Source organism: Brachionichthys hirsutus, unplaced genomic scaffold (assembly GCF_040956055.1).
Source record: "Brachionichthys hirsutus isolate HB-005 unplaced genomic scaffold, CSIRO-AGI_Bhir_v1 contig_468, whole genome shotgun sequence".
NCBI lineage: Eukaryota > Metazoa > Chordata > Actinopteri > Lophiiformes > Brachionichthyidae > Brachionichthys > Brachionichthys hirsutus.
The window spans coordinates 587,787-610,146 of NW_027180322.1; the positions used below are offsets into that span (position 1 = coordinate 587,787).

Below are 22,360 nucleotides of genomic sequence, written 5' to 3' on the forward strand. Positions count from 1 at the left end.
CACACACACACACACACACACACTCACAGCTCAGTAGGATTCTTCTGGTAACATTGTTTGCATGAGACCTCATACATGAGACCAGTTCTCACACAGGGATGCCAACTGAGCCGAAATGCAAAGGATGGAATGGCATTTGAGAGAGATATTGGATGGTTATAAAACTGCCAGCAACTTTGGCAAGCTGTCTCGGGAAATAAATAAATAATAATAATAAAATAAAACAGTTGAGTCCTTGTATTCAGGGGGTTTATTGTCAAGCCCTATTTGATGAAGTTAGATAGCTGACTCGCATTGTCTGACTTGAAAGGCTGCAGCCTGCTAGCTCCTTGCTGGCGGTTCTGTGTATTATGCTGCCCTCAGCCGTGTTCATCTGATAACGGTGCATTGAAGCACAAACACTGAGCGACCAGGAGCCTCCTGACAACGAATCACGCACCATTGTCAAATGTCCTCTCCGCCACGTCTGTCGAGGACCAAGGCTCGTTCTCCATATGCATATCCTGCGAGCACCAGAGGTCCTAGTGTAAGTGTTATATTGAATTTGTTTTTGGTATTTTAGTATCATTGCCAAGCTTCTGTTGCGAAGAGTGTAATATGTGCGAAAAATTCATTTGATGCAAGAAATGTCTTGTCAGGTGTGGCTTTTAAAAACAAAGAAGACTAGAAAAGCACTCAGAGCGCATAGCTCTGCCGAGTAGCTCATTCCCCTCATGATTAGATTTACACCGTCCACATGGGGATCTGGATCATCACCAAAAGGTTCTAAATTGTTATTGGTATCTTTATACACCAACCGTGAAAAGTAAAAGTGAAGTTGATGTATATTTGTAACTGATTTTTGAATCAGTAAATGGGGTTTTCAATGTTAAAATTAAAAAAAATAATTCCTGACTCCATTCTGGATCAGATCCAGATAAAATGGTGGTGAGACAGAGGTCTCCACCCTACATGACAGTATCAAATTCTATGAACATTGGTGAATAATCAACCGAGATATTGAGGAACAAATTTTGACACTCCATTGACTGCAATGCTACCTAAGATTTCAAACTGATCCAGAATCCAGGATCTATTCCGGATCATCACCGACATTTAGTCATCCATTCCTGGTAGCATTCCCAACATTCCCTGGAAATGTCATCAAGATACGTCCAGAACCTTTTGAGTTATCTTGTTGACGTACAGACAAACGCCTGCGATTACGTATCCTCCGTCTCGGCGGAGGAAACAAGAATGTTGACCGTCTTACATTTACATTTGCATTAAGTGCCATACGATTTGTTTGTTCTCATGAACTATATTCTCATGGACAAAGTCAGCGCAGAATTGTCTTATTTTTGTAAAAAACAACAACAATGAGCCATACATTGTGAGAGGCACCATGAAACAATTATGTCTAGGATTACTGTATACCAAAAAAGCAATGTTTATGCATTTAAAGCAGAAACCTAAAGACAGTGTACAAAAATATCAAGTTTCACGGACTGGTTGACGAAGGACCAACATTGCATATTGGACTACTTAGATTGTATCTTGCGTTGTTACTCATTTACTGGCTGAAATAGGAACCACGTGTACTGAAACAATTATTTAGCCAAAGATATTTATCCTCAAACAAAGAATGTGGTGAATACTCTGCTTATTTTAAGTCGATGTTTGTTTGAGACGAACCCTTCAACTCTCCACATGCCAAAACTTTGGTCTGGCTCCTGCTGCGGCTAACTCAGCTGACATTTTCCATGTATGGGACAGCCCACTGAACACCACTGTGTATAAAAGGAAATATTATTTCTTACTCTACAGTGTCAGCAGCGAAAGACTGAACAACAAACATATATATATATATATTGTTTCCATAATTACCCTGGCCTTCTAATTTGACTATGTGGGGTTAAAAATTGCATTAGCACTTTTAAACATCCTAAAGTGATGTGATCCTGAAGTGTGGAGAATTGGATTGAGGCATCGCTTAGTTTGACAGATCCTGTTGGCACTCCAAGTTGTTTTTTAAATCTGGCTAGCATATTATATTCATGAGCACAATGATTTTATGAAAATAGCCTTAGGACTGTTGTGGCTCAATTATAAAATTCAGCTGCAAGCAATTAAGAGACTCAAGTGGGTGATAATCTCTATAGGATTTTTTCATGTGGACACCTCCCCAGCAGATGTGAAACTGCAACGCAGTACAGTTTGAAATAATTAATGCATTGATAATAATATTCAGTGAGGTGGCGTTTCATGTGCTTCTTTTCAAGATTTTAGTTTCTAATTACTTTATTTCTTCATTTGCACTGATGATAATGATAATGATTGTAGCCATAACACATTTTTACCGCACAGAAACTGTAATAGAAATCTGGTAAATTAAAAGTGTTATCCAAACGTGCTTCAGTATGAATTGCTAATGCATGTGCATTAACCGTCTTGTGCTCAGCCAATATTGATTGAAATCTGGCCACCGGTCCGTTTGACAGCAGCTTGAGGAATAGTAAAGATGACAGTGACACAGTTTTACTAATCATCGTCACAAAAACAAAATATGACGATATGTAGTCCAAATAAGTTGCTTACATCCATTGATTTCTCTTTGATTAATGAGCCTCCCTGCAGGTATTCAATAACACAGACATTAATCGCTGTAAAATAACATGGCTTGTGCATCTGGATCATGCATTTGCCCTATTACTGACAATAACTGTCCAAATAGAAAGTTTGAAAGTTACATGTTTAAAAAAATCAAATGATTAAGCTAATTGAGTTCATATCAACCGACCCTGTAATATTATTAACATGCAGTCAGTTCTATTTTTCAAGTTCTTATCAACAGAATTGAAACGGGTCTGGAGACTAAATGATACCATTTACACTGTTTATATCAGTAACAGGACTGCTTGCATGGCCCTCCGAGGAGCACAAGTGTTACCGCCAAACAGCACACTGCCTTTTTCCTTCTCTCTGCGCATGCAGTGTTAGTGTTTACTTAAAGCAGTGCAGATTAAGATTTCATAAAGATCCAGCGTGAGCTCAGGCGTTTCGGAAGGGTACACAAGTTCATGTGCCATGAAGCTGTTTTGTACTGTAGTGGTTTGCCAAAAAGTGTAAACAGTCACTGGGGAATCTCATTACACAGACTGATCATGCCTACAAATAATATGTAAATATGAAAATAACAAAAGTAAAAAAAAAATTGGCCATTCAAATGCTGTCCTTTCGCCCTTCCAAAGGCGAGCTGTTTTGCTGTTCATTTACTTACAGTGTTGTTTTTCACCGGTGAATGGTAGATTTTTGAGGTGCTCTGAATGGATGCATGGATATGAACCAGACGGTCTTCCTCTGGACTGTCTGTAAGAGCTCGGCATCCCCCCATTGGGCACCATTGGCAGCTCAAGTAAATGTAGCATAAACACAAGCATATGACAGTAATCACTAGTTTTTCCCGGATATTGGGTCAGACTTCAAGTTCAAAGCAGGATGTTAATGGTTAATTTGTAATGACCTATTTCCTGAAACATTACAGGGCCACCCGCTCCCAAACTGGTCTAACTATACTGATATGTGTGTGTGTGTGTCTTGTGTTTGCAACAGATTGTTTCTTTCACTACCATTTTGTGGCCCTGGAAATGATTTAATTTTTCAATGCCCTGTCTGCTATCAACGGGCTTGCCTCTTGAGAGAGATGTCTGCCTTGATAATTGTGCCATGAACCTCATCAGCATTTCAGATGAAATGGAGCTAGACGGGTCACTTTGAGTTTAAGAGATGCTAATTTGATTGAAATTCAAACTGGGAGTACCAGGAAGTAGATTGTGCCTTTTTTCTGTAATGTGCTCCCTTCACTCATGCCTTTTTTTTCCTTCTCCAGTTACACAGCAATTGTCTTTTGCTGCTGATACTATTTTTCATACTGAGAATTCCAAGAGGCTGCTTAGGCTTTTGGAACATTGTGGAGTGTTGAGGGATAGAGAATCGTGCAGTGGAGACCAAACAATCTAGGATGAAGCAATTAACTATCATTTTGTCCCTTCGCCACAGCTGGCGGTGTCACATGAGCAGCACACATTCTGGCGCTGCAGGTATGGCATCATTTAAATGATTAGGAGAGACCTCCATGTTTGTCCAGACTGGTTCAATTTAGAAGCAGTCAAAAGATGTGAAATAATGGTGATTAGTAAGTAGATAATTTTATCTGAATCATTTGCAACTTGTATTTTCTTATCTCTTTATTGGCTTGGTTAAGACATGCCAGTTGGATTGATATTATATTCTATATTAACATATAACCAGTCAAATTCTGGGTTTTATAGCCACGATCAATATTGATGGTTTACAACTATAAACTGAAATGTATATGCAATAGATATTTTATAAACTGAAAAAACCTTTTTTTGCAGATGGACAAATGAGTTTCATCTTACAAGCGTTTTCATCATAGCACCTAAAGTGCAAATCAGGACACAGTCAGACTTCCAGACTACATATACACAATGATTTGTGATTGAATTCAGTTTCTTTCTCTAGATTTCTTTACTTTATATTTACCTGAAATATACTTTAGGCATTTCTCTAACATTTTACTAGATGGCTAATGTATCTGTAGAATTCAATATATTTCATATGAACTAGCATCATCCAGAAATTGTCAGATTATGTTGCCCAACTGGACAGAGCCCAATTGATTAAAATGATATATTTTAAAGATAACATGGTAAAGAACAGATTTGAATTCTAGCCTGCAGTGATTTATGTCGGCTTTACCTGAAATCAAAGTAATGCCACAAAGAGTTTTTAACATTGAAAACAATGTATTATTCATCTAGCACATTATCTTCATATCCAATTATTCCCCTGGCATATTTTATGATGGCAGTGAAAAAAGGTTAAATTGCATGTGGATACATGGTATCAGGAGAGCTATCAGTTACTACCTTGTTGGCGTCTTATCGCACCCCTTCCCCCTGTCGGCGGGGGTGCTCTTTTTTTTAAAGGGAATTTTCATCAATTTCAAGCATCATTTATGTGACACTCTAATTGTACTGATGTCTGCCTCTCCCAAAAGGTCAGAGATGTGATGGGATTACATTTGGTATACTGCAGAGTGATTAATGGGCTGGTGGGGGAAATGGAGGCAATCAAAGCACAAAGTAGCTCATCTTGCCTTATATTAATTTTATTTCAACAAAAAAAAACAGAGATACATATTCGTACAACTCTTGACACTTTCAGAACATATATTAATGGATAGATGGGATTTTGGCCAATAGAAGAGTTATAATCAGTTATATTCAGGTCTGTTTTTTTAAAGAAGATTTTAAGTTGTTTTAGACGCAGTGAAACTCTTTAGTTTATATAATAGGCCAATATAAAAATGGAAACAGAACAAAACAGCTTACATTTCACTCCAACAATGTAGTTAGAACATTTTGCATCAATACTTATTTACATAAAAAAAATCCAGTTGGCTAATTTTCTCTCTCATCATTATAGAATGAAATAAACTTCAGTAAAATCGTGTTGAGCAGTCTATGTACACAGAGCAAGTCGAAAAACACTTCATTATAGACATGATTAATTATTGTATCGCCTCAGACTATCAAAGATATTCAGAGAGATATCATATTGTACATGTATTTAATTTGTGTGCATATTGAGACCTGTGCTCTAGCAGGTGCAAAATGTTGAACTTTTTACAGGAGGTATTTCAATTGTATGATCTCTCTCAAATTGAGGGCTAGGATTATGCATAGAAGAAGTCACTGGGGCCTTTTCACTCTGTCTCTGGATAAGCCCAATGTTTCAGTGATGAGACTGAATCACAGTCACACAATCCCATAGATCTGGACACCCCTGCTACAAAGATCTGAAATTAAGGCAATATATCATAGAGAGCTAACAGCACTTATGTCAACATAGTTATATGTTATATGTAACATGAGTTATATTTTTCCAGCCCTTATGTCATGTTGTTAAATGCATTTGCCCTAGAAACAATGGTGGAATTTTATTTTTATATCATTCTGTTACATGTACCTAATATAAACCAAGCGTTCATTATCTGGTCACATTGGATTTTTATTTTTTTACATAAAGCCCAGTGATTTAGATTGCGTCTGCATGATATGCTTATGCATGAGCAAAGGGGGCCCAATTGTCAAAGTGACCATATAATATATGGAAAGTGCTGCAGACTCATGAGATAGTACCGGAAAAAACAAGTAGCATATTATGAGCCCAGCATGAGGTACATGTTTTAATTCAAAAACAGTAATCAATTTGCATAAAAGCAAAATGCAATGCTGATATTCTCATCTGTTACCACACGTGAATGCCATTAAAAGGAAATTCCCCTTGAGACTCTCACTAAATACAGATGCACAACACAGATGTAGACAGAAATATGTGTAATTTTGTATCTGTGATATATTTTTTTTCAAATTGAAAAAAGTAAAAACAATTTTTTCTGTATTTTTATGAAACCTATTTTTCCATCAAAGATATTTGAAAAAAAAATAGAATAAAAATATCTCACTTGTATGCATGCAGATTGGGAGAAATAAAACACAAGAGAGACAGAGACTGATTGCCACTGTGTTGGAAAGAAAGCGTTATGGTTCATTCAATTCTCAGCCTTTGTTGTGATTTAGTCATTCTTTTATTTGAAGACAGGATCCATTTATTTGATTTGCTGAATTCTTTTCTATTTTGTAAACCATAATACCCTTCTAATCATCACATGAATCATGATTCGGAGCTAAAATTTAGTTAATTTCAATCTGATAATTAGACAGCCCTGGTTACCATCAGATCTGCCTGTAAAATGATTTTCACCTTAACAGTAAGCAATACTCCCCTGTTCCAATGTGCTAATATTACGTTAATAACATTTGAACACAGAGCAGTGATTACTCCTGTATCCCAAGACAAAGGCAAAACCCCAAGCACAACACAGTGCAACCAGTAATATATTTTACAATGACCTGCTGTAAATAGACACACTCTGTGATAAGAAGAAACACATATTATCTTTGGTCCCTGCTAAATCAGCAGAAGAGAGATATTGATCAGTCTTCTCACATTGCCAATTCAATTTGATGTCCCCTTGGTAGCAAAGATGGCTTGCGCAGGGTATTGATGTCATTATCATGATTTCAGCAGAGCAAGAGGGTGGTCACTTGCAATTCCCTGGACCTCAGTACACACCACAGGCCCAATTTGAATGTCTGTCCTTCACATGTTAAAGGCAGTGACTGAAATTAACTTTTGACACTACAATGGCTACTGATTTGGCTTTCCCCCGCAAAGAGGTGGTATATGTCTTCCTCCAAATTGGATCCTCTACCAGAGGCCTTGGAGGTCACAGTTTTGCTGTATCTAAGCTGTTCCCAGAACTCGTCAGCAAATACTTCTCCAATGTGTCCACCATGGCTATTGAATGGAAACGGGCACCTGAAACCAAATTACAGCTCCTACAATTGTAGTTTAGTGGGAAAAAAAAGTATTTCACCACCTTGATTAGTATTATTCACAAATATTTAAGGTCAATTTGAGAGACGTAGCAGAATGGACCTAATAGGCAACATTTTTGAGTGTTGCTTCGTGGTGACACAATGGGCTGGTCTTTTGTTGACTATTTGAAGTTATTAAAGTTTTTATTTTTTATCATTATGTACCATTGTTTTAACATTGTTCTCACTTTACTTTTTTTATTGAAATGTTGAGCAGGGCTGCGTTTGCGAACATGGGTGATATTTGCTACGTTTTTATATTTTTCTGTGTCTTTGTTCTTTCCATTTTCAGATGTAACAATCGTACGCAGTGCATTGTGATCACAGGATCAGATGTCTTCCCGGACCCTTGCCCGGGGACCTACAAGTACCTGGAGGTCCAGTATGAGTGTGTACCCTACAGTAAGTATGAATTGTAGGACACGAGTTGCAAACTCTTCAATGTCTGTCTCCCTACTGCGTTCCCATACACAGTCTCTGTTCTTCTCTGTCCTGCCTTTCTTTTCTATATCAAACTACATCTTATCATATCTCTTCCCCAATCTGTCCATATAGTCTGCTCTCTTTAATGAAATATGACCTGTAAAACCCTTCGGTCATTTTCTGTACTGCCTTCATTATTGATGTGATAGCCGTGTTTTCAGAAGATCAACAGTCCTGGTTATGAGGTATCAGAATAGTGGGAAGGTAGAGGAGGGAACTCACACTGACTCTCCACTATGGCAATCAAGTGTTTCTTGTTCAGTGAGTCAGGTGCAAAAACATAGCTCACCTTGATGGCTTAATATACATCCATACCGGTGTTGTGAATCTGTTAACAGATGTTTCATTATATAAAAGAAACGCAGCTCAAAAGTCAACACTGTAATACTTCATCTAAAGAGATAGTGTTAACATTTTGTCTGCCTCTTAGATGTTATATATTCATTGCCATTCAGCACCCAAACAATCTTTAGATTGCCCTTTGTCCTTTAAGCTGCCATGTTAATTTGCAATTTGTGAAGGAAATTCCCCTTGTAACCTTTACAAACTGATTAATGACAAAGATTTAGATGACTTGCCAGAATTACTAATCAGGTGGAACTGAAATCATTAGAGCCGGAGTAATGAGAAGATTAGAGTATTTGGCAGTTCTTTGAGTATTTTGCCCACCAATATCTTTAACAAATGTTGTTGTTGTTGTTTTTTATTTCATTCTGCCAAATTTAGCCAAAATATAAGTTAAATATTTTTGTTTTACAGTACACATAATTCTATAAATATGTTCTCGGTGGCGCAGTGGTAAGCACAGCGAGATGGTCGCAGGTTCGTCTCCGACTTGTGGCCATTCTGTGAGGAGTTTGCATGTTCTCCCCGTGTCTGCGTGGGTTCTCTCCGGGTTCTCCGGCTTCCTCCCACCACCAAAAACATGCAGCTCAGGTGGATTGGTTACACTAAATTGTCCGTAGGTGTGAGTGTGTGTGTGGCTGGTTGTATGTCTCTGTGTTGCCCTGCGATGAACTGGCGGCTTGTCCAGGGTGTCCCCTGCCTCTCGCCCATTGACTGCTGGGATTGGCTCCAGCTTGGCCCGCGACCCGATAGCGGATTAAGCGGTTGGGACAATGAAGATGTTCTATATAGCTGCCCAATGTTTTCCACCTTGGTAATCAATAAGAGTACATTAAGGGATGTTGTTTGTTAATGAAACTGATTACACATTTCCAAGACTTAAAGGGCCCGTGATTAGCAATGGAAATCCAATAATAACAATTTGAGTCAACTTTACTGAGCAAAACCAAATCCTTTCCTTTTCACATAAACAGCTAAAGGCTCTTTTAATTTTAATTTCGGTTGTTTATTTATTTTTATTTCTTTGCTTTTTTTTTCTACTAGCCTCATAGTGAAGTGAAATATTGATCGTATGCCTTGCTGTGTTACCTCAAACCTTAATAGCAGGATTAGCCAGAAGGTGCACACGCGTCCGCCCACTGGTATGACTGTCTATTTTGTTTCTTCTTGCACCGAGGAAACAGACCACTGTTGTGCGGTGGAAAAAAATACAGATCTGCCCAAGGAGCCTCAGTCTTGGCAAAGTCTGTTGAACATAAAAATCCAAACAGATCTCCCATTTACTCACAAGCAGTTTTGAATGTACATGTCTGTAGCCCCATCTTTTTGCTTCTCAAGGTCCATGCCCAACCAGAATAGGATCAAGAGCACAGAATGTATCCTATCACAACTGTCCTGGTAAGTGTACAGTGTTCTCCCAGTCTGATCCAATCAACACAGAGCCCAGTTCAGCCTTTCCCACTCAACTCCTTTTGTAAACTCTAAGGGATTGTGATACGGAAGTTCTGTATTATTTTACTTTCCCTTAACCAGTCCTTTGCCTCCTGTTCCCAAAAATCAAATTCATGTACCCTCATTTTGTAGAATCAGAGATGCAATAACAGGCCACAATTTAAAGTTATCACCGCAGTTTTCAGATAAGATATCAAATAATTTACTGTAGTTTTTTTTATGGAATAGATAATATGCCAAAAACCAGGATTTCAGATTAAAAGCAAAGTTCAGGAGATTACGATTCCCTGGATTTTCTGGGATACAAGACTTGACAAGTTATTTTACGAGAAAATGAAATCCCCATTAAGCTGATCAGCAGCAGGGCTGCAGACAGTGTCCTCGTTTTGACTTATAAATGTTGCCCCTTAAAGTCAGTATGCCCTATATATCCAGCATTTACAAACATTCCAGGTTCTAACTAACAAAATGCTGTCAATTTATTGTCAGTATTGTCTAAAATCTGATGCAAGTACCTTTTGGAACAAGTTGACTACATCTCCACCCTTTCCTCCTGTGGCTTCATAATCTGGCCGTTGTCATGAACTGCCCTCATTAGAAACATTGTTTTCACCTGCTGGCAATAAATGTATATGTTGTCTTCACCTGGCCCTGAACTGCCCTCTGAATTGTTGTAATTGCTATAATCAGGGAATACTAAAGCCAGAATAAAACTGCTCTATGCAAGTTATTTTTAAATAGTGAAGGGAAAAAAAAGACAAAACATTAGCATTCCTGTTCAACTACTGCAACGTTTTACCAGTGGGCATAAACCCGCATACTTACATTATTTATATTTGGGTACCCGTTGCTGTTTTTGTTTTTGCAACTGTTTAGTTTTACCACCTTCTTTATGTCATGCAGTGTAAATCAGCCTTTCATTGAGATAAAACACTCAGGCCACTTCCAGAGATTTTAGTTAACATCCTTCTGGTATAATTTAGACCAATTGATTATTAAGAGTGCTTGCAAAAAGTTACGTGAATTTGTTAAAATTGTCGGCAATAGGGCAGAACTTTAAGGAAGCAAAAAAAGTTGTTTTTTGTAGTATCAAAATATATGTTGGTATTGATGATTGCTCAAAAAGCCTATCACACTGCAGAACACACATTGACATCAGAGTGAGCCAGCCTGTTCTCAAGCGATTGGTTCCGAGACAGAGAACTAGTGACAGATTGGTTCCAATTCCAAAGTTACTTACTTACAAGAAATAATGCACATATGCTAAACATTCAATAAATAAATCCATAGTTATTATCTAAAATAACTTGGGTCACCGTGAACATCGATATTTGAGTCTTAAGTACAAAGATTTGGGTCAGCTATACGTCATGGGGGAAGCTTGATTTTTCTAATTACTGAATTACATTCTGCATACTTGCTTTGTGTATACCGCGTTTGCATTGTTAATGTAACAATATCTTTACATTATACTATTCTACATGTTATGTGAAACTGTATTAAAAATTTAGCGAACCATCTGGTTCTGTCGGGATCATTTATTATCAATCAATATGAAAAATATTATCCTATTTTTTTGTAATATTGTCCAGCCCTTAACAAGAAATTCCTACTATGTCTGTCAAGGATATCGAGGATATTTGAGGGTCCTTCGGGTTAGCGTGGGTTGGAATGTGTCTCATGTTTGTTTGTTTTAATGTCTTTATCTTAACACTTACTGACCTTCTTCCCTTCCCTTGTGCAATCTGCAGGAAACCATTTCGGATATCTGAATCCGTGTCTTCATCCATTGACCGATCACACTGATTGCTCTTTTTTTACATTTCTACTAACATCAGGTTTGCCTTCACATGTTCTCCTTTTCTTTACAGGTGTTCTTTGCAGCATCTTTCCCTGTCCTGTTCTTGCCTCCTTTACTTCCTGCGGCTGAAGCAGCAGCTTAACTGTTGTTTATAATTTGATTGTTTCCAGTCCACATCTGTTCTCTTAGTTAGCTGCAACACATCTAAATTGAATCTCCAGACTGACATTAATTCATTTCCAGATTGTTCTGAATCTTTCATTCCTACTGCTGTTTTCTGCCACTGAGGCCGAGGTCAGACTCAATCGTTCATGTGAACCTTCATTAATTCAAGCTGGTGGTTACCAGGATTCAAGTGGAATCTAGTTTAGTTATTTTTTAACATTTTATGTTGTAACTAAGTCATGGGAATAGAAAGTTGAAAGGAGTAGACACAATTTTGTACCACAGCTTTGTTCAGCAGACCTAATTTAAAAGTGCCAGTGTTTGCAAATGTATATTTGATTTATATTTGAAACAAAACATGTAATTCAGAAAATTGTGTGCATTATCACTTTACTTCATGTACTGTAGATTTACTACACAGTATATTCATATGAGTAGTATTAATGCCGTTTTCTTCAGTGTTTCACACTGACTACTTGGTTATTTGATAAAGCGACAATGAAGCTGGGCTTTTTTTCCTGTCTGCATATGGACTCATATTTGTAATTTTTGTTAAACATTAAGGTGGGAGCTTTGTTGGTAATGTTTCAGACTAAGGGTGCTCCAACTCACACCTAACATTGCTGCTGAAATGCCAAGTCGTTCTGCATGACTCAAACAGATCAATTTGTCCTTCGCAAATGGCAAACTGAAACAGGCACTGAGCACAACACAGCATGTCTCCCCATGCTGTTACTATAGCGGCAAGAGAGCTGGAGGAGGTGACTGAAGAGATGGAGGTTTGAATGTTGATGAACGTGGTTGCACTGCCTGGCCACTGTTAAAACCTAATATTTGTATATTATTGTTTTACACTTCACTGGTTGAACCAAGAGAGCAAGCAAGCAAAAAGGTGATCCTGGTTGGAGCACCCTTTGACAAGTGATGAATGGTCAAAAGTAATCAAATCATGTATTATGATTGTGTGCAACATATGTTTTGAGTATGGTAAAACAAATTCTGCAGCTTTGTGTTTCACAAAATCTTTTCAGAAAGGAGGTAACACTTTTTCTATGGGATTTGGCACGGTTTCAGATGATGGGTGGATTAACACAGTTGGAAAACAGCTACATTTATCTTTTGTAAGTGAAATTGTAATGAATATAGTACGATTATTCATTAAATGTTGGACTTATTAACATCAAATAATTTCCTTATAACTAAAACTATAGCTATCATTCTGACTTAAATTAAAACTAAAAGATCTTTCACCATAGAATGTCAAAAGAATGTGATTAGTGACAGCAGTCATTCGATAGTCTGTCAAACATAAAATCCATCCACCACTTATACCAGGAGCTCCAATGTGACTATTTCAGTGTTCTAATGCAACTTTTTCTGAGACAGAGCATTGACATCTGTGTGTCCCCTCTCACTCAATCTCCCTGCTTTTTCTGAATAGGTCTACCGTCTATGTGTCTTACCGCTCATAACATGTTTCTGCATATGTAATCATAGTGATGCCAGTTAATTCATATTAATCTCTTTTTTTCCCTTGCACCCCTTTCATTCTCTCTTCCAACGCTTAAAATAGAAGTGGAGCAAAAAGGTAAATAACAGACACGATCTAAACCCTAGCTCCTTGTTTTGTGGCATCTGGCTGTAAACTACCTTTCCTGTGGTGGCCCCCGACAAACACCTCACAGAACGTTCAGAACGACCCATACTATAATGCTAACAGGGAGTGCAGTACGATAAGAGAAGTTAGGCTGGCCGTAGTAAAGCACACAAGCAGCCAAAATATGTAAATGGAGTGTATTGGCTGTTGTCCATAGGGGCTACCTCCCCTCATTCCTTCTGGGTGCTTTTGCTACTCAGCAAAATCTCATATTGCCTGGCTTCCAAATCCTTTTCCATAGCATGCCATGGTAAGTGTTTTTTGAGCTCTTGATTTTTACTCTCCCTTTTTACTTAGAGCCCTCCTCTCTCTCACCTGTGTCCCCACCATTCTCACCTGACCACGTTATTTCCTCTGTTGATTCTTATCTTTCCAATGCCTGAGGCATCAGCAATCAAACACCCCTCAAGAGACCCATTAATAAAAAATTATTATTATTGTTATTATTATTATTATATTGGTTTCGACATTTGCACAATTTCATAATAACCAGCCTCTCACGTACGTAGTATATAAACGGTGGCGTCACTGAGACACTCATAGTACACTACATTCTGCAGACTCCGCTGACTCCTGCTCTCTCACAACCTCTCTCGTCTGTTGCCAAATTACTTTCGTTAGCTGCTTTTTTATTTTTTTTATTCACAGGACAACTTGTTTTGTTTTGTTTCTGTTGTCTCTATTTTCCCCTCATTTGTGTTCTACTCCCAGCAGTAAATGTCTATGAGGCCAACCTTCTTTTTTGTTTCAGATGACTTTATATCATCAAACATTATGCTCAATAACTGTCCTATTCTTTTTTTCTGTCTATGCACAAAATCCAATTCCTTACACTCTTGTGAATTTTGGCTCTATGGACATGCTAGTTGTGTTTTGGCCACTCTTTAATGTGTGTCTATTCCCACTCCTCATGGACAACTGTAAAACAAATGGAAGACATTAGACATTCCATGGATGTTGTGTATTTTTCCAAGTCTTGTTTCATATATTTTAACCTGTGCCCTTTTATTCTACTCTTCTCCCATTACTAGTTTTTCTTTGTCCCGGGACTCTGAAAGCTGTCGGCGATCCCTCCTTTCTATTTGAAGCAGAGCAGCAAGCTGGTTCCTGGTGCAAAGACCCATTACAAGCCGGTGATAAAATCTACTTCATGCCTTGGACTCCTTATAGGACAGACACTCTCATTGAATATTCATCCCTTGATGACTTCCAAAATGCCCGGCAAACCGTCACCTACAAGCTACCCCACCGGGTGGATGGAACTGGATTTGTCGTCTATGATGGGGCCGTGTTTTTCAACAAAGAGCGCACACGCAACATTGTGAAGTTTGATCTGCGGACTCGAATAAAGAGTGGCGAGGCAATCATCAACAATGCCAACTACCACGACACGTCGCCCTACAAGTGGGGTGGTAAAACAGATATTGACTTAGCAGTAGATGAGAACGGGCTGTGGGTGATCTACGCCACAGAGCAAAACAATGGCATGATTGTAATCAGCCAGCTGAACCCCTACACACTACGTTTTGAGGCTACCTGGGACACGGCTTATGATAAGCGTTCAGCCTCCAATGCCTTCATGGTTTGCGGAGTACTCTATGTGGTGCGCTCCACCTATGAGGACAATGAAAGTGAGGTCAGCAAGAGTGTGATTGATTACATTTATAATACCAAACAGAACCGTGGGGAATATGTCGATATCCACTTTCCCAACCAGTACCAGTACATTGCAGCTGTGGATTATAATCCGCGAGACAACCAGCTCTATGTATGGAATAATGTTTACATCCTGAGATACAATCTGGACTTCGGACCTCCTGATCCAGACCATGGTAAGCATCTCTCATCGTTTCCTTTTGCAGACGTTAGTATTAATTTTCATTGCTGGAATTGTGATTTTAGTTGCTGTCATGCACATTTTGATATTCCTTTGGTATTTCCCTTTTCCTGTATTGAAGGTCACGGCTGAGTGATTTTTAATTTAAAATCGAATATGTGCTTGATATGTTATGGAAGCTTCAGAGTGTAGGAAAGTAACTTGGGTGGGGAGGTGAGTGCGGATCTATGGTAAACAACACCTCAAAGCCAGCTACCGTATCATAAGGGATCCGTATCCAAGGGATTTGTGGAGGTTTACCATCTGGGTGTTTCCTGAATCCCTGGTGCGAAGGCTCAAGGGACCCCTGCTAGCATATCTCCTTTTTTAAAGAAAGCAAAAAAGAGACAGTGTTATGTATTTTCACTTTTGAAAATGTCCATACCTGGAGGTAGGCTGCAAAGATTCAAGGTTCTATGTAAAAGAGAAAGAGATTAAAAGTACAAGGGAAAGAGTTCAGTCATCTACACATCAGGGCCATTTATTAGCTGTGAAGAGCTAAGGGAAGGCTAGTCCAGACCTCCAATAGCCCTCACAAAGCGAATATAATAACAGCAATTATCCTAATCCTCTCCATAGCCAGAGTCCTAAAGCGGCGTAATACTCAGCGCCGTCAGTGATGAGCCACAGAGGTCAAGCAACGTTTCCACGTATTATCCCACAGCTTAATATTTATTAATGTGGTTTTTTTTTTCATCCACTTTTGTATTGATAGAACGTGGGTTAAGGGTACTAAATTGTGTTCAGCCAGCAAAAACAGCATCAATTCAGCCAGGACAAGGCAAGCTTTATAACGACAAAGAATGTAGTGCAGGTCAAAAAGCAAGAATAATGTGCAATGGATGAGCCATCACTGCTGAAAGTCATCTTTGACATTTCTTCCCAGCCATTCAGGTTCACAGTGATGGATATTTTAAGACAATATTGGGCACTACAAGTAAATTTACAGCAACTGGAAATGTACGGGTTTTATTTTAGTCGTGTCCAAACATGAAATGACACGTGGATAATTCAAATGCTTTTAGACACTGATTTGCATTTCGAGACAGCTGCTGTACAAGCTGCCATAATGCTGCATTTTCCGGTTTTCTAGTAAGAACATATTGAAGCATGTCATTACGTGCCATTATATGTTCACGTGCAGTAAACTGATTACTAAGCAGTCAAGCGAGAGCTTCCACAACAGCCTTTATGTTCAGATTAGCCGTTATAGATTCCTGAAGTAAGCGGTGTATCAAAAGGCTGCATGCGCAATTGATTTATTCACTCTCTGAATGGACGCTGATTACTAATAGATATATCAGAGACTTTAAAAGGATCCCGAAATAAGACTACCTAATGGTTATTTGTATGAGTGGGACTCATACAAATGGAATGTGATGTTATGTGTGTATTTGAAATAAGGTACTATTCAGTCCTATCGAGTACCCAAAGTAACCCGCTTCCCTTCCCGTGCATCATGTTTAGAAACAAAAATTACCTGGCTAGCCGGATTTGCTCCTCGAGGCTTCTGTATTCTCATATCTTTTTTTTTTTTAATGTCAATGAGGCCTCAGTCCCCTCCTCATGACAAGTGAGACACGAGCCTGACCTCGCTGCTGATTAATGTATGTTGAGTGGCAATCAATGAGTGCATGGGAGAATGGTCCAGCATCATCATCAAGATGTCAATAAACTTGTCCTCCCACATGGCTGATGTTGACACATAAATGGCGGCAATTTTTTCCCGGCTGTCACAGGATACCCTCCCTGTGATATCTTCATGCTCGTTTTAGTTTCTGCTTCGCTTGGCGCTGAAACGAGCTATCAGGGTGCTTTTGTGGTGTTAAAAGTTGAAGGTGGGCATTTTGGAAAGCACTCGGCTTCAAAAAAAGGAAAACTAAAAATCAAAAAGAACTTTTCAGCTTTGCCTGGGTTTGAACGCTTGGCACAGAGACACACACAGACTGTATTATACAACAGATAGCAATTATTAATGTAGATTCTAATTCTTTTTAAGTCCGACTTCAGAGGAAAGGGAAGGATCTACAAGTCCTAATTTAACCACAGATTTTCCTTCAGGAGCATTTACATCAGCAATATGCCTTTGCAGCCTGAGATTGACTCCATGTCCCGTTCCCTGTTTCTTGAATCTGAAGTGCATAAACAGCTCAGTCATGTGACTTACTCCATCATTGAAATAGATTCAGAGTGATGCTGAAACCCTGTGGCAGACATGTGGGGCCTTGACAGGTCCAGTAGCATTTCTCGTGTTGAGAAAAGATCATCTCTTGTAAGGATTATGGTGGAGGGGGGGGGGGAGTGGATGGGGTCACATCCAGCAAGCAGCTCCACTGAAAGTGGGCATTAAATGGGTCAGTAAGTCCCTCTCTTGGCTTTGACCAACGGCACCATAATCCACTCATTTAACCATGGCGTCATGCCTGTTTTCCTTCTTACATGTCAGAGCTCATAAAAAAAAAACATATTCCTTTGTCACATCTTGTAAGTGAGATGATTAAATTGATTTAAATGAGGTATTCCCAGAGAAAGCTCATTATGCAACCATTTTTATGGACCTTTTTTTTAATGCCAAGCTCTGATATGTGGCCTCAAACCACTGAGTATGCATATCAAAAGCTATTTTTTACCACAAGTGTGTACAAACATGCTGCATTCACTGCCTCAATGAGACACAGGTGAGCCTTGGAAACCTTTTATTTATCCCTCGTCGCAAAATTAGATTCTGAATAACTTGCTTCTAAAACCCCCCGGCACTGCTGTTAACACCCACACAAATCAAGACCTCCTCTCTAATTGTTCAAATGTCAATACAGTTGCACGCAGCTTCAATCTTTGCTGTGTCCTCAAATTATATATTTGCGAATGGGGATCATTAGAAAGAGAATGGCCCAACTTTTATTCAAATGATAAGGTATTGCTCCCTGACACAACTTGCCAATTAGCTTACAAAGCTCTGCATGTGGTCAACACAGTGCCTTGAAGTTTGTGTCTTATGAAAATGCTCTACTTTGCAAAAATCCTCAGTTTCTGCAGATTGGTGTGAGTCTGACGCATTAGCCATAACTCCAGAGAGCATACCTTTTATAGTCTAATGAATATACAGCTCCTTAATAAGCACCGCTCTGATTCATTCCTGTCTTCTGCAGTGCTTGCGCAGAGGTCAACTTGTGCACCGCAACATTTAGAGAGACAGTAGGGAAAACAGAGAGAGAGGTATGGATACTTTAAATGTCAACGGCAGCCATCTGAGGTGTTCAGGTAAAATGGCAGAGACGGTCCAGGATCAGGGATCGGGATGTGATAAAAATGGCCAATTTGTTTGTTTGCTTTTTTTCACAATTCACCACCCAATCGCCTCCACCCCCTCCCCAACCTACTGTCAGCTGCCCAAGTGGACACAGCATTGTGATGGGAAAGGATATCGATGTGGAAAATTACCCTTTTTGGTTTTGTTTTTCTGTCCTGTCATATTGTCTTGGTTTCTGTCTGTCTGCTTCCATTTTAGTTTATCTTTCTTTTATTTAATCTTTTCCATCTCTCGACTGCTTTCAGCCCTGTTTTTGCCTGGCCTTCTCTTTTGCTCTTTTTTTTTATTAACCCTTCTTCTGCCTCTGGGCATTTGTTCTTTATCGTCCTCCATTCAACATCTGGATACTTGCATTTCTCTTCCTGCATGTCAACACAGCTATTCATCTGTTTGGCTTCTCTACAGAAGTCGACTAAAGCCTTGGTCAGACTGCTCAAATCATGCCCAATGAGTGCGAGCAGTGCCACCAAATGACAGGATTTAAGTAAATCCTTAGCTTTGCCTTCTGTTGTGTAACAACACGACAACGACTGACCTATACTACCCAGTTTTTGCTTTGTTTTTCATTCAGAAATATTCACCCACTGTGATTTTAAGTTATCTCATTGAAGGAGTTAATACAAAATGTATTTGAAGTCATATTTAGAATTAATACAAGTGGCCTTTTTAGGTGTACACTTTTGATACAAGCATCGTCTCTCTGGTTTGGTGTAATACCCTTTCCTGTTGACCTAAAAGCCTGTTGGTTGTTGTAAGGGTCACACTGATGTTGACTGAATACACATGTCCAGCGGGCTCAAATCAAGCTCCTTACTGTACACAACAACCCACAGCAAACCCCCAGACTATGCTAAAAATAATAAAGTGGCCATAAAATGAATAATATCAAACTAATACAATACACCTAAACCAATGTTAGAATCCTTTATTTTTTCAATCACTTGTAAAGATGCACCAGAAATTCACGCAAATAGTAATTAAGCTTTGATCTATTTGTAACAGAAGATAGAGCTTTAAAAATAAATCAGTAATTTAATTTTTGGGGCCTTACTTTTCTCTGTAGGCCCAGAGGATTTTCATATCATCCAGTCTTAATTCCACATAGCTTTTGTAACCACTGTTTTATGATATCCTGTCATGTTACTTGTCTCCAGCTTGACCAAGTGGTATCATTCTCGGTTACGATTTAGGTGTGAATTTAATCTGGGTGATAAAAGCGAGAAAATCCCACAAAAGGGATTTACAGTCTTGTTCACAGTGTCTCTGATATTACATTGTGGGTTAACATCTAACCACCCAGTGTCTGGTGGCAATATAGGCTACTTGCCATGTGAGGCTAAGCGGTCACCTGTTTCCTCTGACATCTGATCTCGATCTGTGCTGCTCTGATTGCTGAGCCCATGAGCGCCAGTTGTTTCCAAATGAGATAGGATAGTTCACCTCTCATCCCGAAAAGAAAAAAAAAACACTTCAAGATAATGTTTCCTCTTAATCCCAAGCTTCTACTCACTACTGCTGCTGTGCACAGTGTGACTGAATGATTTTAGCTGTCAGCGTACAAGTATTAGGGCGAACCTGGGGTTATGATTTAAAGTGTCACAAAGAGTTGTTTTACATAGAAGAAAGAGGGGGGTGATCGTGGTTACACTGAGCCCTATTGCCGAGGGGATCTGCAGTCTCTTGTTTGATTACAGCCTGACTGTGGAGCAAGACGTATTAAAAGAATTATTACTCAGACTTCACATTGGGCTCCCCCATCACTTCCCGATACACGCCTTTGAGGAGATTTATTTCACACAGGTCTGATTGCTGTTTCTATCTGCGTCTGTGTTTCTCTAATCATGTTTTTCGTGCTTACGTGCTCATGTGCTCATGTATGTGCATATCTGTCCGAAAGTGCGTCTCTGTCTGTGCCTCTGAAATAGACACTTTCCCATGCACACGGCGTTAAATATCAGTGTGCTTGGCACACTCTGAGTTAACGCTTGAAATTTGAGGCACGTACAGAACTGAGAAAGCTGCAAGGAGGAAAACATGCAGGTTGTAGTTAAGCAGCTGCTCTGTCTGTTCTCGAAACTTTGGTGTCGTTCTGTGTGTGGGGGTATATGCGCTCAGCCTGCCAGTATGAATCAATGTTTGTGCTGTCAGAAATAAAACTATTGGAAAAAGCAGTAAATAACATAATCCAGCTATTAGGTTTTGTTCTCTGGCATGGACACATACTGTACACACTCTCACAAGGACATGACTCATGGGAAATTATACAAATTTTCACATAGCACGGGCAATGATACACCGTGTTCCCCTTCACAGCCACAAATTCGGTGCGGATTGAAAGACGTGTAATCCAATTTCCTTTGTGTATTATTGTTGTTATTGGTAGATATCAAAATGCATCGCTGGCGTATTATAAATCATCACCCTCTTTCATACTCAAGAAAGGCTCCATTTCCATATGAACTTTCATGCGAGGATGCATCAAGAGAGATCTGAGTGAAATGCATGTCTGAGACGGATATTTCAGCGGCGGCATTAGCAGAAACAAATAAAATCAAAATGTACACAGTGTTTTCCAACCTCTGCATTCTGTTGGTCCCTTCACAAAGACCGAGCGTGGACCCCTTCTGACGGCAGGAACAGACTGTGAGTTGTTTGAGGTTCCACTGACTTGTTACATTTTGCCGTTCCTCTCCTATTAGGAAGTCATTACCACCCAGGAGGCACATTTCACAGTGCTCAAAAGACATGATTCCTTTACTTGAATAAGTCTCCCGTAAAACAAGAACAAAAAATGGAAATCCCCCTCAGCAGCCTTACTTTGCATGATTCCTCCACAATGGAGTGTGGAGGAAGGGATGATTGAGATCGAATAATTATTTTTAACCTTTTATGTTGCAAATTGAAGCAAAAGCTAAAAATGTGTTTACTTCCCATCTCCCTCACCAGATAAACAGCACCTGCTAATGTGTATGAAGCCTTACCCTGATGAACAACCATGCGGTGCCTACGCCATTAAGCATAATATAAAAGACACGCACTTTGTCAGTTTTCAGTCGTCACCATGCCGTGACTACCGAGTCCTGCCCAAAGGCTCGTCTTGTTTGTGTATTTGTATAGGTGTGTGTGTGTTTGTGTGTGGCAGAAGGTGGGTGTTGTGTGTGTTCCTCAGTGACTTATGTGACAAGCTTTACTCCTCTCCTGGATTCCTGTTCTATTGTCTGTCATCAATTTCAGACCTATAAACCCAGTGGTAATAACTGTGCCACTGAGATAGGTACTGTATGAGTATGACAATGTGTGGGTGTCTAATTACTCAGACTTTATGGATACGTTCTTGATGGCTAATTGAAGCTTCCTCTTGGGTCGAGTCCACCTGAGACATTATAATCAGGGATTCCGTCCTGTTTCTTTTTTTCTTTCAATATAGCCCAAACATGGGATTTCTACTATTGTCATAATCAAAGTAATATCACTCAGTGAATGTATTTAATGGTGCCTGGCGTGTCGTCACAGCGGAACGCAGATGTTATGAATCACATAACATGCAGCACTACCAACAAATCAATACCCATCCCCAGCAATGACTGCACTTTGATTTCTCTGTGAAGAAGTGACTGCCTGTGAGGAGTGTCCATCTTCATACCTATGGGTTAATTCCTCTCAGCTTTCATTGAATCAAATTAAATCAAGCAACTGCAGAACAGTAATAAGATTAGTGTGCTGCTGGCGGGATTGAGGGCCGGCACGCTATGTACACGGCAAC

General features: G+C 39.3%; 1 protein-coding gene across 1 annotated transcript in view; it reads left to right on the forward strand.

The window, feature by feature from the left end:
* LOC137912708 (adhesion G protein-coupled receptor L2-like) overlaps window positions 1–22,360 on the forward strand; it is a 63,484-nt gene that overhangs the window by 17,186 nt on the left and 23,938 nt on the right. Inside the window, exons 3-6 of the mRNA XM_068756841.1 lie at window positions 7,801–7,910; window positions 9,675–9,734; window positions 13,328–13,342; window positions 14,443–15,243. Of these exons, the coding sequence (XP_068612942.1) occupies window positions 7,801–7,910; window positions 9,675–9,734; window positions 13,328–13,342; window positions 14,443–15,243 (986 nt within the window). The remainder of the gene's footprint in view (window positions 1–7,800; window positions 7,911–9,674; window positions 9,735–13,327; window positions 13,343–14,442; window positions 15,244–22,360) is intronic.